Source organism: Epinephelus fuscoguttatus, linkage group LG5 (genome assembly GCF_011397635.1).
Source record: "Epinephelus fuscoguttatus linkage group LG5, E.fuscoguttatus.final_Chr_v1".
NCBI lineage: Eukaryota > Metazoa > Chordata > Actinopteri > Perciformes > Serranidae > Epinephelus > Epinephelus fuscoguttatus.
In genome coordinates, this window is record NC_064756.1 from 32,086,038 (window position 1) to 32,104,530 (window position 18,493).

General features: G+C 38.7%; 1 protein-coding gene across 3 annotated transcripts in view; it reads right to left on the reverse strand.

The window, feature by feature from the left end:
• cadm2b (cell adhesion molecule 2b) overlaps positions 1 to 18,493 on the reverse strand; it is a 169,032-nt gene that overhangs the window by 10,488 nt on the left and 140,051 nt on the right. For all 3 annotated transcript variants that reach the window (XM_049577009.1, XM_049577008.1, XM_049577007.1), the window contains 5 exons: positions 12,948 to 13,100; positions 12,010 to 12,147; positions 2,694 to 2,852; positions 2,303 to 2,393; positions 1,935 to 2,113 (listed from right to left, as the gene is read on the reverse strand). In XM_049577009.1, the coding sequence (XP_049432966.1) occupies positions 1,935 to 2,113; positions 2,303 to 2,393; positions 2,694 to 2,852; positions 12,010 to 12,147; positions 12,948 to 13,100 (720 nt within the window). The remainder of the gene's footprint in view (positions 1 to 1,934; positions 2,114 to 2,302; positions 2,394 to 2,693; positions 2,853 to 12,009; positions 12,148 to 12,947; positions 13,101 to 18,493) is intronic.

The window sequence follows — 18,493 nt, forward strand, 5'->3', positions numbered from 1 at the left end:
AATCTCTTCTGCTTGTTGCCTCTCCTTAGCAGTGGTTTCCTAGCAGCTATTTGACCATGAAGGCCTGATTCGCGCAGTCTCCTCTTAACAGTTGTTCTAGAGATGGGTCTGCTGCTAGAACTCTGTGTGGCATTCATCTGGTCTCTGATCTGAGCTGCTGTTAACTTGGGATTTCTGAGGCTGGTGACTCGGATGAACTTATCCTCAGAAGCAGAGGTGACTCTTGGTCTTCCTTTCCTGGGTTGGTCCTCATGTGTGCCAGTTTCGTTGTAGCGCTTGATGGTTTTTGCGACTCCACTTGGGGACACATTTAAAGTTTTTGCAATTTTCCAGACTGACTGACCTTCATTTCTTAAAGTAATGATGGCCACTCGTTTTTCTTTAGTTAGCTGATTGGTTCTTGCCATAATATGAATTTTAACAGTTGTCCAATAGGGCTGTCGGCTGTGTATTAACCTGACTTGTGCACAACACAACTGATGGTCCCAACCCCATTGATAAAGCAAGAAATTCCACTAATTACCCTGATAAGGCACACCTGTGAAGTGGAAACCATTTCAGGTGACTACCTCTTGAAGCTCATGGAGAGAATGCCAAGAGTGTGCAAAGCAGTAATCAGAGCAAAGGGTGGCTATTTTGAAGAAACTAGAATATAAAACATGTTTTCAGTTGTTTCACCTTTTTTTGTTAAGTACATAACTCCACATGTGTTCATTCATAGTTTTGATGCCTTCAGTGAGAATCTACAATGTAAATAGTCATGAAAATAAAGAAAACGCATTGAATGAGAGGGTGTGTCCAAACTTTTGGCCTGTACTGTACTTCTACTGTTATTACACACATATGACTATTGTCACACATGTATACTGCCAGATATTAATACATACTTTCAACACATTGTACCACAGTAGCCAGAACTATAACTATAATATTATTACTTTCAACAATGTTGTTGTAAGCTACTGTCATTACCTGCATCTCTCTCTCTCTCTCTCTCTCTCTCTCTCTCTGTCTCATTGTGTCATATGGATTACTGTTAATTTGTTATGCTGATCTGTTCTGTACGACATCTATTGCACGTCTGTCCGTCCTGGAAGTGGGATCCCTCCTCAGTTGCTCTTCCTGAGGTTTCTACCTTTTTTTTTTCCCCGTTAAAGGGTTTTTTTTGGGGAGTTTTTCCTTATCCGCTGCGAGGGTCATAAGGACAGAGGGATGTCGTATGCTGTAAAGCCCTGTGAGGCAAATTGTGATTTGTGATATTGGGCTTTATAAATAAAATTGATTGATTGATTGATTGATTTCCCCCCCATATTTTCAAAAATTAATAAAAACCAATGGCTGTCACAAAGGGTAAGAAAAACACACTTTCAAAAACGGTCCACAGAAAAAAATAAGTGCACATGATTTGCAGTTGCGCTAAACCTTGCAATACACTGGCAGAGTCTTTTAAGTGTTTGAAATCTAATTTAACAAAGTTGACCTAAACTGAACTGGCACATAACTTTATAGCCAAAATAACAATAACATTATTCAGGGAAATGTTTATTCATTTCTACCCATCCATCAATAAGCTATATCTTCTTATCCTTAACATGGCAGATAGTCTGAGCAGGAGTCTACTTCTGCTGATATTCATAAATTAATAATTAATGACTCTTGTAAGGACTGAGGTCAAACGTTTGTCCACAATCTACTTCTCAAACATAGTTGGCATTAAAAATGGTTCTTATAAATGTATTCAGTGATGGTTTAGAGGCTTTTTTTGTTGCACCAGCTAAATATCTAGTGGTTAACCTACCAGACTGAATGGCTTTATATCTTTGTAATAGGCCCCAACCATCTTTGAACTAAAACACAGTGTGCTGCAAAGCCTTGAGTATGAAGCAACAGCAAAACTGAGCATCCATAACAAGACTAACCATTACCGTACCTACCATATACAAACAGTATATATTCAGCACTGCCAGTCCCCAGGTGGTTGCTGGCCTCGCAGCGGTATGTGCCATTGTCTGTTTTATTTAGTGTGGTGATGGTTAGTTCCCTGCCTTCCACAATCATACGCTCAATGTCTGGCAGCTCCCCTCCATCTTTAGACCACAACACTGGTTCAGGTCTGGGAAAGAAAATAAATAATAAAAATATTTTCTATTCATTTTACTGCATACGATTTCCAACATGCAAAGAAATAATCAATAAAACAAAGAAACATTCCTGAAAAATGACTTTCTGCAATGAAACTGAATCATATTTCAAGTCTCATTTCTACCTATTTTCATGAAGTTGTAAGGAAATGCCAACTTACATTGGGTTGCCTATGGACACACACTCCAATTTGAAGTATTGCCCTTCCTGTGGGATAATCAGTGATTTTTTGATCTCCAGATGGGGAGCATCTGTGAAGAAGGGACAAAAAAATCAAATGCTATGAGAGAACACTGTTAGAGGCTTTAACTCAAACACTGACAAAGTACCACAGTAGTTAGTTCTTTACCCATTGGGCAGCTCTTAGCTCTGGCCCATATCCCTGTTCTGCTTTGGTACTAATCCCTTACCTGCAAACTAATCCTACACTAATCCTGAGCAAATGCAAAGCTAAACCTGCAGACATAAATGTAATCTCAATCCTTGTATTTCTTCTCAATGCTAATCTTACACCTAATCCAGCTTTGCACGGTGTGTATGACTGCACTCACAGTGGACCTCCAGGACCTCGGTTGTCATGTAGGGGTTCGACAGAGACACATGCTCCACACTGCAGGTGTAGGCGACACCATCGTCCCGTCTGTCCACATGGAACTGGAGGCTACTCCTCACTGTGAATGATTTTCCTGTGGCATTCACCTCCTTAGTGCCTGCAGAGAGTTACAAATTGAACAAATGTGCAATATACTTGTGGATTAATAATATTATTGGGGAAAAGTTTTGGCTTTTGTGCAAGCCCCTCATGCAAAAAATTATTTTTCAAAAAAGAAGCAGAGAAAAACAGAAATCAGCGTGTACGTTAACTAAAAACGTGAGAAACATGAAATTTTATTTCGAGATGTTGCTTTTCTGACATAGACAGCTGCAGTGTTGTTGTTGTTGTTGTTGTTTTTCTCTGCATCTCCTTTGAGGGAGAGAATCCTTGGCCTTTGAAAGTCAAGTCAAAGTAGAGTGAATAGTGAGGAGAGAGCAGTGTGAGCATTGACTCGGTTGGTTGGGTGTGTTTGCTCCTCCAGGACCATCTCTCAAACATCCCAGTCAACACGAACAGACACACACACTCCCTCAGCAGTGCAGAATGGATTTCCATAGTTGTAGTCACACCTTTCTTTCCTCCTCTTTGTCTTAGCTTCATGCCAAAACATTCACCCTTTACACCACTTCAGATCTTGATTTCTGTTTGTTTTGTCCCTGCCCTGTGATGTCATCTTCATTTAGAGATGCCTCTTAACTTATAATTGGAAGCGTTTCTTTGTAGTTTGCTGCTGCTCTCCTGTCAGCGCTTTGTGTGTAGCATCACTTTCTCTGAAAAGAGCTGTACAAGGCAGTACCTTAACAGGGCAAAAAGGACAAAGGCATTACTTGACGACGGCCTCAGAAAGACTTTTCACTGGAGCTGCTACCCTCCTCACCCCCTTAGATCCTCCCATACTACATCTTCCCCTCTAAACCTCTTCCTCTCCCTGGTCTTTCTGTCATCCAGTGCAAACCTGAGTCAATCAATACATACGTATATACTCTACTCCTTTACAGCAAATACACACATAACACACAAATTGTTCAATCCCTTGCTCTATTAAATACTAAAAGCTCCTTGCAATGAAACCCAGATCACCCATATCATCATCACTTTGGGCTGATCCATCCCAATTTTTCCACTTCACTGGTTCTCTTTGATTTTGTTGTGTGTGAAGAGATATATATATATTTTTACTCTTACTTTGCAGTGGAATTACTACTACTATAACTACTTCTATAACTGCTACTGCTGCTACAAATGCTACCTCATGTACACGTCCTGTTGCTATTGACATTGACAGATTCAATATTTTTTCCACAAACTACAATTAACTCAGGGTGATATTTTTTCATGAAATGGTTTGACAAAATCCTGAAATATTCTGTTATACAGATGACGGTTTTTTTGTCTCAGAAACTAAGAGAAGAAGGCAAGACAAACTAATGATTGCCTAATTTGAATTCTCTTTCACTGTAAGTTACAATAACATGTACTTAATTAGTAAACTGAATTTTTATTGTAGACATGACAGTTGGAACATCTGATAACATATGTCTTGTGAAATTATTATCATTACTATCTTTTTTTAAAGGATGTGCCTCGTACTGGATCTGATTTGTATTAATTACTGATGTATTTGTATGCATGACACAAAAATGAAAAAGCTGTCAAACTTGAAAACCAAAAGTAATAATGGCAAGATGAGGATGACAACTACAAAAAGAGGAAGAGGAAACAAAAAAAAGGCATTTTACATCCAACATCACTGGTCTCTAGGACATTGCTCTTTTATCGATTAATGCATCAAATAATCACAAATTATATTTCTTTGGAACCTAATTTCAAACATCACATAACATTTGAACAAAGAGGAAAGTCAGAGGCCTTGCTTTTTGCCCTGAAGTACAGAGGGGGATAGTAAGTATCTCTGCGGCGTCAAACACAAATCTCTCCAGCTTTTCCTCTTATTCATCAGGTCGCCTGCAGCATCAGAGCTGCCATAGAAGAAGCTGTCAGTCTGTTAAGGCGGCTGCTAGCATTGCCAGAGAGCATGCAGAGGCAGCTTTCGTAAGACTGTGAATGTGCCCAGGTGCACCTGCTTTGAACCAGAACCCCAAGAGGCAAGCAGATCTACATCCAGGCAACTGGGGGCACTCCTGTAATCACGACCTCTGCATCTGTTTTAACAAGAAGGAAACTCAATGGCAGGATTGGAATTTTTCAAACGTGTAGGCCTATTACAGTTTAATAAGAGTAATATTAGGATTGGACAGGCAGACTTTAGAAGAGTTAATTTTTGGCTTCCCTTCAGATTAATTATTGTTTTATGTTCATTGGGTCAAGCTGTCCTCAGCCTTGAAGAAATAAATCCATAACACTTTGAGCCTTTTTTTAATTTCATGAAGACTTCAGACGCATTCTCCAATAGCACATTCATTTTTTATTTGTAACTATTTCATACTGTGCTCCTTTTAAAGGAATACTCTGACAATTTGGGAGTTATGCCCTTTCTCTATCATTTTCATATTGAGACAACATGATCGATATCTTTTTTGTGTCTGTACATCGAGTGGCTGGGTCTCAGCGGTTAGCATTGCGGCTAAGCTTAGCGAATACAGTTGAAGTCTATAGGGGGTCAGTAGCCTACGATAAAAGTGAACAAATAAACGTTACAGAAACCCTGAAGCTGGCATTTCTGCACACGCATTTAAAATAAACATGTTTAAACATTAATTCAAAAAAACGAGTCATTTTTAGTCATTTTAGAAGAAGTTTAAAACATGGAACTATAGTGTGTATACGTCCTGCGTTGTGATCCGCGGAGGGACACACTGGTGATCAGGCACAGGCACAGACGTAGCCTGTAAACAAAACTTAGTTGTTTATTTAGTCTAGCGATATCTCCGGACTATAGTAGCTGCAATGGATGACTTTGAACGTGATTTTGAAGAGTGGGAGACGCAGGTCAGGGGAGGATTGGTGGTGTAGCTGCGGGGCTTGCCAACCTATGCCGACGGAGGTGGAAGCATTTTGCTGCACAGAATGGGATTCAGTGCTACCATCGTTGGGGAGGCTAGAGATATTTCAACAGGAGGAAAACCGCCACAGAGAATGCATAACAAGGAGTGAAAACTTTGCAGCAATCACTAATCCTGGTGTGACTGGAACATTTTTTCATGTTCCTAATATAAACTGGAAAAAATGCCCCAGGCCTGCAGGAGCTGATGGACAGCTTTCAGTCAAGTGAGTAATATCGCTTTTTATTACATGGCTCTATTAAATGCGGTATTCTGACTGGTCAGTCGCGGTATTCAGAGGTCTGATATTACTGTGTAATGACCATTGCTATGTAGCCCAGCGTTGCCAGGGACGCTGCCCTGACAACAGTTACTTTTTTATTGGGCCAACGTAGCCGTTACCGCTTCAAAATAATAATTTACAAGATGCAAAGACGGAGTATTTTCATGATATAACTTTTAACATATTTGGTGAGCATGAAAATCTTGAGTCCTGGTTACTGGCTGAAGATGAGAAGAATGCCGGAGAAGAGGGATGCTCAGAGGCGCATGGAAAAGAGAGGAGACACAAGATTGTGGATGACAGGGAGGTTGATCATTGATCTTGATTCCCTGTAGCAATTGTAGCACAGATTCAGCCGTTGCCGGCAGTTTTTTTTTCTCTCCTCCCGATTTAATTTATAAATCAATAAAAATCATATAATTAATCAATATTCTGTCTCAAATTATTTATTTAACTGATAATTAGCCGTGTAATAAGCGAAATAATGTATAATGAGCTGGTGAATATTGGGAAAATAACTCCCGACAGGGGAATAGAACCCCGACACACAGTACATTTACAGTGCCTTTTCATCTATCATGAGAAAAGTTACCTAAAATTGAATTGTGTGCAGCTTGTTGTAGAAATACGAGTACATCAATTCATCACGAGTCCCTGTAGGTTTGCCTTGAATGTTTTTGCAAGTTGCAATAATACATTTTCGAGGCATGATCGTCCGTGTCGTCTCTTTGTTTGCTTTTACCGAGTGACCTAGCATACCTGTCCCAGAGCCAGCTGCAGCTGTTGCTCACCGGTGTATCCCTCCACGCAGGACGTAAACACACTATAGTACCGTGTATCAAGCTTCTTCTAAAATGACTAAAAAGGACTCTCTTTTTCGAATTAATGTGTAAACATGTTTATTTTAAATGCACGTGTAGAAATACCAGCTTCAGGGTTTCTGTAATGTTTATTTAGTCACTTTTACATAAAAACACAAAAAAAGATATCGATCATGTTGTCTCAATATGAAAATGATAGAGAAAGGGCATAACTCCCAAATCGTCAGAGTATTCCTTTAAAAGGAGCACAGTATGAAATAGTTGCAAATAAAAAATGAATGTGCTATTGGAGAATGCGTCTGAAGTCTTCATGAAATTAAAAAAAGGCTCAAAGTGTTATGGATTTATTTCTTCAAGGCTGAGGACAGCTTGACCCAATGAACATAAAACAATAATTAATCTGAAGGGAAGCCAAAAATTAACTCTTCTAAAGTCTGCCTGTCCAATCCTAATATGTCCCATTCATTACAAATCTGTAACATTTCAAAATCTGATAATATAGTTGCTTCTGTTTTTGACTGTTTATTAGGTGCAAACATTGTGATTTAGAGCACACATGAATTAAATGTTATGTAACATTATAATATTTTCAGCTACAATAGGACATGAGAGCAGCACAGGCTTGCAAGTATCTATACTACTGTACCATACTACCAACCAGTGCACAGATGGGCTGAGCAGTACACTGTTTCATACTGTAGTCATATTAGATCTCAGTTAACATTACTACAAATGGCTGAAAGGTGAAATCACTAACTAAGAAAATCAGAGCAGAGATGTGCACTAAGCTAAGGTTTTTGACAATGGTACAGCTGAAAACAACTTTTAGCTGTCCTGCGAAAATCCATAACACTTGTATAACCCTAGTTAACTTCCTCCAGTTTCCAGGCCCTTAAACTTTATTGGTTTCTAAGTGTTTTTCAACTAAGTTCTAAAGGGGTAAACAGAGACAGAGGAAAAGTGAGTGTACATTGTCTAAAAATAGATCAAAACCACCATCTAAGGCAATAAATACGAGAAAGCACTTTGAGGTTCTACAACATATGCTGGTATATTCCTGTAATGTGGCTCATTTGTAAAATTCTCACATATTCCCCAGAATATTCTCACCAATCTTAAAACATAGAGAGTGGGTAAACAAAGGAACTACTGTATGGAAAACAATATGAGCTAAGGTGTAGTGTTTTAAGAGTGAGGTCAACAGATGTTAGACTCATAATTGAAAATATATCATGATTAAACCATGTGTAAATAAGTGCAGCAACACATAAATCACTGCTGCTGAAACTATTGAAAACAACTTCGTTCTTGCTCACATATCAATGGTAGCACCATGCTGAGCTCCTGTATGAATGAGGCACTTGATCTAATTTTAGATTATGGCCTTGATGAAGATGAAAATATCAGACCTGAAGAAGTGAAGTAAAGGTGTGGTAACATTCTTAGAAATAGAGGACAAACAAGTAAGTAAACAGACCACAAAAGTGAAGGTTGGACTGAAAAATATCCATTTGAAAACACACACATACGCTTGTAGCTACAGAAACCAAAAAAAGGCCCCTTAGTCTACAATTAAAGCGGAGATTTATTAAGTTAAAAGGGGTTGTTCATTCTGTTAATTGGTGATGAATCATAAACTTTAGAATAGTGTTACAATAGCATTAAAATCATCACAAGATTATGGCAAATACTCTGGTAGTTGAGAGTTGAGCATGGGGCAAGAGATGTAAACAGCTGCATAACTTAAAGGTCAATTTGTATGATTTAGGGGGATATATTGGCAAAAATGAAATATATTATATTCATAACTCTGTTTTTCTGAATGTATAATAACCTAAAACTAAGAATAGTTGTGTTTTTTCATTACCAGTCATGTATTTAGTCATGTATTGTCATTTTTTATATTTAGTCCTGTATTGTCATGTTTTATATTCTGTCTTGTATCGTCATGTTTTATATTCTGTCCTGTATTGTCATGTTTTACTCTGTCATATGTATTGTCATGTTTTTATTTTGTTTTTTTTGTCTGTCTGTCCAGGGACTACAGATGTGAATGAGCTGATAGCTAAATCTGGTGCAATTTTGCTGATTGTGCAATGTCCCTGTCAAATAAACAATAAACTAAACTAAACCATAGAATGAACCGTTTATATCTACATACAGAGCAGGTCCTCTTCCACTGAGTTCGCCATGCTGTTTCTACAGCAGCCCAAAATGGACAATCCAACCACTGGCTCTAGATAGAGCCATTCGTGGTTTCCTGTTGGCCACCATAGTTTGCAGCCCCTCCGCGACATGCCAAAAAGCCTTGGTAAAATACTAATTTTAAACGTGAAAATATTTCATTTTGTGTGTTTATTAGTTTAAATCTCCAGGGCTCTGAAAGGGCCACTCGAGTTTTCACAGTTCCATGCCGGCCACTGTAAGGAGTTTCAGTTGGGTGCAATGCTGCAACCTTACCACTAGATGCCACTAAATTCTACAAATCAAATAAAATTAAAATCTTAGTTTTTGATTTTTTCAACTTTGAGTGTGAGCCTAATTCAGAATGAAGGGGCACACGAATTTAACACCATAATAATAATAATGTTTGGATATCTTGCCTAACTGAATATAAATTTAGACACCATGTTGGAGTAGTTGTGTTTTGAATGTGCCTTTGTGCCACTGTGAAAGGAATATATAGGCCACTTTATGTATGCAAAGAGAGTGACAGTGGGTGGATTTTTTCCTCAATAGATATAATTTGAAGTCTAGCTGTCATTCAGCGACACAAGTAATTTGTATGGCTCTATATTCTGCAAACAAATTATTTGACACTGTATGACAGTTGCATTTTGAGGTTTGTAATGCTGTGAGCCTCTAATATAAATTGTTGAAAAACAAATCATCAGAGCATGAAATAAATATGACATGTTTTTGCTATTACACCTGCTGTCATCTTGGAGCTTTGTAGACTGGTCTCCCAGTGGGGATAGATTTGACTGACAGCAGACACTGGCGGCAATGATCTACCACAGAAGAACCAATGGCAAAACATGCTGCTCCCAGCACATACTCGCAAAAGAAAGCTTTAAAGCAGCACCTACAAAAGAGTTGGATCCACAGCACTGATTGACATTCCGCCTCTTTGACACTTTGACATGGAAATGAAGTTTTTAAGTCAAGCCCTCCAGTCTCTGCTTTGTTCTTTATCTCTCTTTGACTTGGAGATGCATCACACCAGATCTGTTTGCCCAAGTGGCTTAATAAAACCCACTGTACGCAGGTAAAACTAATAAAAGCACATTTGTACACAAGGCACCAGTATGGGGCAGACTTGGGGCACAAAGTTTTTTCGAGATATGCAGTTCACACATTAAACATAATGTCATTTCATACATGAATTTATACATGTAGGGAATCATTTTTTTGTTTTAATTTTTTCAATGTACTTTTGCGATGCATGTTCACCTGGGAATGGATTAAAGTATTACATTTTTATTTTTATCCACAAAGGATGGGAGTTTGTGCTATGAGTAAAACTGTGGCATCCTTGAACTCTGTTAAATTACATTTTGACACTTGTTTTATGTGCATATGGTATATATGTTCAGAATATTAAGTTTTGAGCTTGAAAGATTATTTTAAGTGAAGCTCAAGACACAAAGTGAAAAAAGAGATCATGTCAGTGCCTCTTGAGATGGACAGCAAGTCTGGTTGTGACGCCAGCTCTCCACTGGCCTTTCAGGAATCTACGTGCATGTCATTTCAACAAGAAAACTTCATATCCCAGCCCCTCTCCCATCAATCATCATGCCATGTTGGGCAGACACAGACAGAACCACCAAGAAAAAGCTCTCTGGTGCAAATCTTCAATAAAGAGCAACTGTCACACTGAGTCTCTGCAGCAGGCTCCATTACATTAAAGAGCTCCACACAGCTTACCTCTGCCATCAAATTGAGGAAAAACATTCCATTCCTATTTTTTAATGTTTTGTCCTTTTTTTGTGCATTTTTAAGGAAGAAATAAGACGGTGATAAAAGCTATAAAAATACAAAGTGTAGAACTTCAGACAGTTTGGAAAGAGGTATACAAGAAAGTGAAAGCTTGTAAGGCACAGTGTGTGAAACCACAGAAAACTTCTGCTGGTTTAGTGTGATCAGCACACATTACACTGCACCATCTGCTGCCTAATACATTGTCTCTGTCACTGTGTTTTTCCGTCTGGGTGAAGCTAGTTATGTGGCCTTTCTGAGTTTGCATTCTTGTGCATTCTTGTATCCTCCTTGACTTGTTTGACTAATCTAATCACTGAAGCTCGGAGAAAAAAGCACCTTGGAGCCACCTGCGGAAAAAACGCCAAGCAAGATCAACTCATCATATGCAAACAGAGCTAAGGTAGGTTGTACAGAGAATTTTAAACCATTCCCTGTGTGACTTTTTTAGGTGAACACAAAACATGACACAAATTTATGCAACAATTTGTGCATTTCTGCATCAGTCAATTTATGATGTTAATATCTTTTACTTCATCAAAATAAAAGTGTTATGTTACTTTTATACTCGAGTCGATTAGTCGATAGACAGAAAATGAATCAACAAAATTCTGACAAAAAAAATCCACTTTTTAAAACATTTAACCAGCAAAAATGTCTGTTGGTTTCCATTTTTAAAATGTGACCATTTACAGGCTCTCTTTTTTATATCACTGTAAACTGAAAACAGAAATCCCTAGAGTTCACGTTGATAATGTTGATCATGTTATATTGCATGATTTATTTGTGTTTCTATTAATCACCCAGCTGAGTACAGTACTTCATTACTTTAGTGCCACTAACAGAGAAAACAGAATGCTGTGCAGGGCTTGTTGTTGATGTACACCTAACTTTATAATTAGAATCAATAAGAGGCACTCCTATACGTCTCCACCTTGGTCAGGTAGTGAAATGTGGACAGCTCTGCCACAGTCCAGCAACATTTGGACAGCTTCCAACGACAGCAGCAAAGCTGGCTGTGAGCCAGGCGAATCATGGCACTGCTAAACCCCGGCCAGTGGAACAATGCATGAATATGAGCACAAAGGAATGCAGCAGCTGAATGAGTTGACAGTAATGATGTCGCCAAGAGGGTACAAGTGGTAACAGAGGACACAATGCTCTCTGAAATCCACACCACATGCCTACCTTGGACCTCCTTGTCATTTCGGAACCACCGGATATTGGCAGCTGGTTTGCTGCCCGGTGTGGTGCACGTCAGGGTGATTACATCTCCCTCCATGGCAGGCTTGGTGAATCCTGTGATCTCTGGCCGTCCTGGCACTCCTGTGATGCATGGAAATACAATTCTAAATAACATATTGAATACATGCATATGATGCTGTATTCCTCTGACAATAAAAAAACTGATTGACTGATTGAGAATAATTGACTCTCAGATATTCATGCCTATTGTTTAATTTAATAATATAACAACATCTTAACTGTGACTTTTGATGTTTGGTTTTTAAAGGCATGTCTAAAGGTAATAATAAGCAAAAATATAGTAGTATCACAACAATGAAAAATAACCAACAAAAGTGTAAAAAACAATAGGATTTTATAAAGCAGAGGATGAATGTGAAAATAAATAAACTAAATTATTAAATAAAATCAAAGATAAAATATGCAAAATCTCTTTTTTTAACATAACTGTGGCAAATTTCTTCCTTTCTGGGTATGAGATGCCTCACGAAGGTCATCTTACAGAAACTAAATCCAAATAAATGTAAAAAGTGTTGACAGTGTGTGGGAGCTGACTTTTATTTTTGTCTATTTCTGTATATACTTCAAAACAACTGTCTGTCTTAGAAAGGTGTGAAAACATTCTCACTGTGTTTTTTGTAGTTATCCTGCCTGGCAGAAAATTAACTATAGTAACACTAGTAGCTTGCAAGCTTAACTTTCATCCTTTATTCTAGTAGACAAGGGTAAAAGTTATTTTCCTACAAAGTAACATGGTGCACGGTGAAGAAAAAGAACACAGACTATATTCAAAATGTGCATGTATTCATGCTGTCAGAATGTGAAAAATTAGCCAGTAAGTTTTTGGCCAGTGGAGACTGGGCCAAAATGGACATGCTCACCCAGAACAGTGAGAAAGGCCTTGGTGGTCTTGACAGGCATGGTGAAGAGCGAGCAGGTGTACTGGCCCTCGTCTGACAGGCTGACGTCACTGATTCTGATGGTGAGCTCCTGCGTCGAGGCTCGCACCAACTCGATTCTGTGGTCCCTCAAAGCTGTATAGTGAGGAGGAACACAAAGAACCATAGAGTGTACAAAAAAAGGGACAAAACAGAGTTAACTAATGGGAAAATTCACACTGAATTCAATGATGGCATTTCACTTGTTGAGGTACCATTCGTAATTCAGATGACCCCAGAACAAGGCAGAATGCACTGTGCTTTCAGTTATTTCAAATAGCTGTCAAATGCTGCAAACATACTGTGGCCAATTGTTTCAAACATTTTCTTTACATTTGCATTTTAGCCTGACAGTCTTATTCACAGTCAGTGAAAATACCAAAGGCATCAGCGGGATGCACTGAAGCGTAGCAGCAGAAAAAGCTCATAGTCCTAGATTACAATATCTATTTAGGTAATCACTTACATTCCAGGTATTGATTTACACTCACTTTAACACTTTTAGCAACTTGCTCTGCCTGTGACTTTCTCACTTCAAACATTGATATCAAAACCGTGCCCTGGCCTTATACAGAACCACTTAGCGCTTACGTAATTATTTTTATTCTTTTTCACTGTAACTGCAGTCCAATAAAATATAATACAAATAAGGGCTGAGCAATAATTCAATATAGTGTCTATTAACTGTCAGTGATATCGTATTGGGGCAATCACGTTGTATTATTGTTTTACAAATTCCAGTCACCCAAATTAATGAGATTACGCAAATTGTGAAACTGAGAAGTTAAAGATGTAAATCATGGAACACACTTTCTTGGACTGAAATGATTTGATAAATCTGATTCAATTTTTTTTAATGCATTTGCTGTATTGTGATATGTTTATATTGTTAAAACATACTTGTTTATATTGTGATACGGTTTCCAACCAAAATTGTCCAGCTCTAGTGCACACTTAAGGGTCCAGTGAGTAGGACTGAGGGGAATCTATTGACAGAAATTGGATATAATATTCACAGCTATAACTATTTTGTTAGTTTATAATTGCCTGAAAATAAGAATTGTTGTGTTTTCATTACTTTAAAGCGACCTGTTTATATCTCTATGTGGAGTGGGTCCTCTTCCACGCAAACCACCATGTTGTTTCTACAGTAACCCAGAACGGACAAATCAAACACTGGCTCTAGATAGGACCATTTGCCTTTTGTGTTTGTCTCCATAGTTCTCCTATACACATACGAGAAGTTTCAGCTCTGCAACAATACCACTAAATGCCTCTAAATCCTACATACTAGACCTTTTAGATAAAAAACAAAACAGCATTGCTAATAGCAGTTTAAGAAATAGCATCTACATACAAATTAACCACTATTACGAATAAGATTGATGCTACAATAATCATCAAAATGGGCATTCTCAAAACATAGCTTGAAATAAAACCTTTCAGTCTTAAAACACCTTCACCACTGTTCATTCAGATGTGACTACACCCTCAGAAACCTGGGAAAACCATGCAGCTAAGCTGAAAAAGGTCATCTTGCACCTGTCATCTCTTATACAATTTCAAATTGAGAATCACCTGCTCCTACATGCGACCAACCACAGAGGGCAGGAAGGAAAGTGCTCTTCATTGAATAAATTACACATTCTTAATCCTCACTCCCTTTAGGCCTGGCCAGCTCTCTCCCTGGACACTTTTTCATCTGAAGTAATTTGAAATCTATTGGATTGTACTACACAGGGCAAACCTGGCAAAATGCAGCAGAGGTGGGTGTTGATTAGGATTTAATCAACGTGGCCAATATAAAATCGCATCAGATAAAGAAGACATCTCTATGAAAATCATTAATCACCTCCTCTGTTTCCATTTATTTGATTTTAGTGATGAACACACACAGCAGCCATGTGATACACAGTTAAATAAGATTGGCTGAAATGATTATTAGATTTACATAGACATAGGTCATTATCAACGACGCTGTTCTTCAGCTTCAATTAAACCATATCATTTGATGATTACTATCTTATAATCACACACGTACTAAAAAGAAGGAAAAAAAGGATTGGCTATAGCGATACTGATGGCCCTAAGATGTTTCTTATTGGAGCCTCTTTATTATCCAAGAATAAAGAGTAAATAAAAACAATCTTCAAGCCAAAATTAAAATTTAACAACAAGCTGTGCCATCAGAGAACAAGCTTATTATGTGCTACGGGGCTTAATACAAACATTTAATAGTCTTACTGTAGCAAACCGCATCCTGAAACAAAGCTGCCTGATGTTCTTTGTAGTTAAGCATCCTCTCTACAGAGCTTGAAAATGCCCAGAGGCTCTGGCAGAAAACAGCAAACCCTTTGGTGGATGGATGCATTGGAGAGGTGATGGGGTCTAAACAAACATCGTACAGGAACTCAAAAGATATGGAAGTACAGGCTGAGAAGATCAAAGCCTTGGACAAGACGACATACTGTACTTCCCCTGCATATCCCTCTATCTCTGCATCGCACAGAGAAAAGATGAGGAGAAGTAGACTGACTTTTCTTCTTCTTAACCCCCTCTTCCTCAAAGCTCAAACACCTTTGAGATGCTGATAAATGTTCTGGCTGTTTTCGTAGAGGGATTTTTTTTAAGGGAAACAGACATCTTCTGGTTAAAGTGATATTTCACCCAAAATCTGTAGGTGTAAAAACTGAAAGATTTGTAGATTTCACCAACAGCTGTGATCAGGTTGAATTCATGTCTGTTACAACAGATGCAACCTTGAAAAGATTTACCAAAAGAAAAAAAAAAATGCCCATCGAAAATTCCAAAACATGAGGTACTTCTCTGTCCATCTGGATGGTCAGTCTAATCCAAACAGTCATCGCTTTGGCAAAATATAGTTAGAGCCTCCATATTGCACCATTGCCATCTTCAAAGCTCCATGGTAGCATATTTGGCCATATGTCACAAAAAATTATGACTGTTTGGAACACACTGAGCATATGGCTGGACAACAGAGAAATGTTTTTTTTTTTTCCTTGGGACTATCTTAAAATTCCATTGCTGAAACTTGTCACCTTTGCAATCCATTGAAACTAACACAGAACAATGAACAAATACCATACAGACCACTGATTATTTCAAGTGACATTTAAAATACCAAGTAGGCTACACCTAACTGAAACAGAACTAAATCTAAATGTCAGCAGTGGCTGAAATACTGACTCACATAGTTTGAACCCAAGTAGAGGCTGAGAAAGAGCTTACAGTTAAACAAAAGATGGACTTGACTGATGCATTTTTGTTACACACCTACTGGCACTACACAGCACGTGAATCAATGACATATTGATAGAATGAGATGTACAAAGGTTTGAATAACCCAAAGAGAAGTGTTATCTATTACTCAAACAGCATATGGCCAGGAAACCATGCTACTAGCATCCAATCCAGGCTAGAGGCCCAGATTGTGGGCAGATCTGTCACAATCAGACCCAAATGCCAGCGGCTGACAAAGCTTTTTTCCAGGTGCTTTAGGAAATCAATGTGATGAAAAGGTTCATTTCCCCGAAACCCTAGATAGCTCCTGCGTTGTTCATTCTGCTTAGGAGAAAGCATAAATCGGCACCCTGACCTTGTATATGCTACAGCCTTGCAGCATGGCAGCTTAATGTGCAGTACATCTCCTGTGATGGAGGCCTTACCAAGGCTGTCTCAAATCAGTAAAACTGACACCCCAGTTCCCCCTCAGGGCAAGGGATACTGTTGCTATGGCCCTTTGATGCAAAGTAATGTTTGCCTTGTTACCCTGACAGTCCTTTGCACCATCGACCATGTCAGTGGAAGACCAATTTGAGGTCTCTCAAGAGAACTTTAGTTTGTCAGATTCTGTTTTAACAACCTAGGTCAATGTTGTTGAAAGTTATCTGAGTGTTCTATGTACAAGAACCTATTTTAACATGTAAAACAGCGGTTACAGCAACTTATTACAATATGATGCACTGTTTTGACGTGTAAGCTGACAGTCTGGTTTGTAGCTGCATTAGCTCTGTCCTCATAACAGGAGGCAGAGGAACTGAAAGTGCACTTTTCACATGGCATTCACTTCTGCACTCCACTGAGCAACAGACAGATGTTACTCAATATTTCTAATCCAAAATGATGAAGTATCTCCTGACAGTCCAGATAGAAAAGGACATTTTACATATATCCATTAGTCTTGGAAACAAGCTGATGGCTCTCGGGTTCAGCCAAAATATGTTACATCCGCAATGCCGAGCGTCCCCATTTGGCCATTTTTGCATGGCCTGTAAGCACTTTGAGCCAGTCCTGGAATGTGAAAGCACTAGCTGTCCTTCAGCGAGAACACAGGGTCCTGGCGTACCCCCCCTCGCTCTCAAGCCAGGGGCTCCACTCTTTGCAATTAGAGTGTGTTTGCTGCTGGCTGTGCTCACTCAGTGACTGTGTGGGCGATTCTGGATGTGTTCCAGGGCTAGTGGTGCAGGCAGGGGGCTCTTTCCCACCACACATGTGGCTGCAATTAAGAGAAGGAAAGGGCCTTGTTCCAGAGGGCCATTGTTACTGCCCGCGCTCTCAGAGATCCCACAGAGCAGATGCTACTCAAATTGGACTCATTTTCAGCCCATGAAGGAGGGAAGGAAAGAAGGAGGAATTCTCCCAGCAGCTACGCTATGTCCCCTCTTCAAGTGGTGAATAATGAGACGGAATATATTTTTGTCTGTCCATTTTTCAGCCCACTGACATAAGCTTGATTGTACACTGTGGGAATTTTTCTGCCTTTGAGTCCTTTTTTTCATGACTTCTCTAAATTTAATTTTCATTACAACAAGTGCCAGTGGGGTTACATAATTCTGTTGGTTTTCAAAGCAGTGTTACTCATTTCAGGGTTTGTAAAGACATATTACAGTACAACACATAACAATGACTTAGGCCCTGTTAAAGAATCTTAACATTTTTCATGTGGATCTCAACACCTCTACAGTAATTTAAATACAACATATTCTTCATTATTCTAAAGAGATAATATACATTATACATGAGAGTGCAGTGTGGCACAGAGCTTAGTATAGTACATACAAGAGAAGCTCTTCACATTAGTGATAATAGCTGAGTGTATAGTGCCATAATGGTATATTCACATTTCAGTGAAGCAAGAGGTAACCCAGTACACTTAAAAGCCCATTAGTCCCTGAAGAAAGACATTAGCTGTGGCCATGAGACCCCATCTACATTTTGTTGCCAATAAAAAAAACAGTCACTGAAAAGTAAACAAAACACTTGTAAGAACAATCTTGTGGCATGTGGAATTTTCCTCAGCATCCCTCCAGCATGAGATTCTTTTCCCAAGATATCTGAAGAAAATGTGGGAAAGTATGACCTGGCAAATCAATTTAATAAATCAACTTCATGGTGTGTTTACACACTTAAGTTCATTTTGTATATGACTTACTGCCTCTACACTTTCCTCTTTTCTGCATAACAATGAT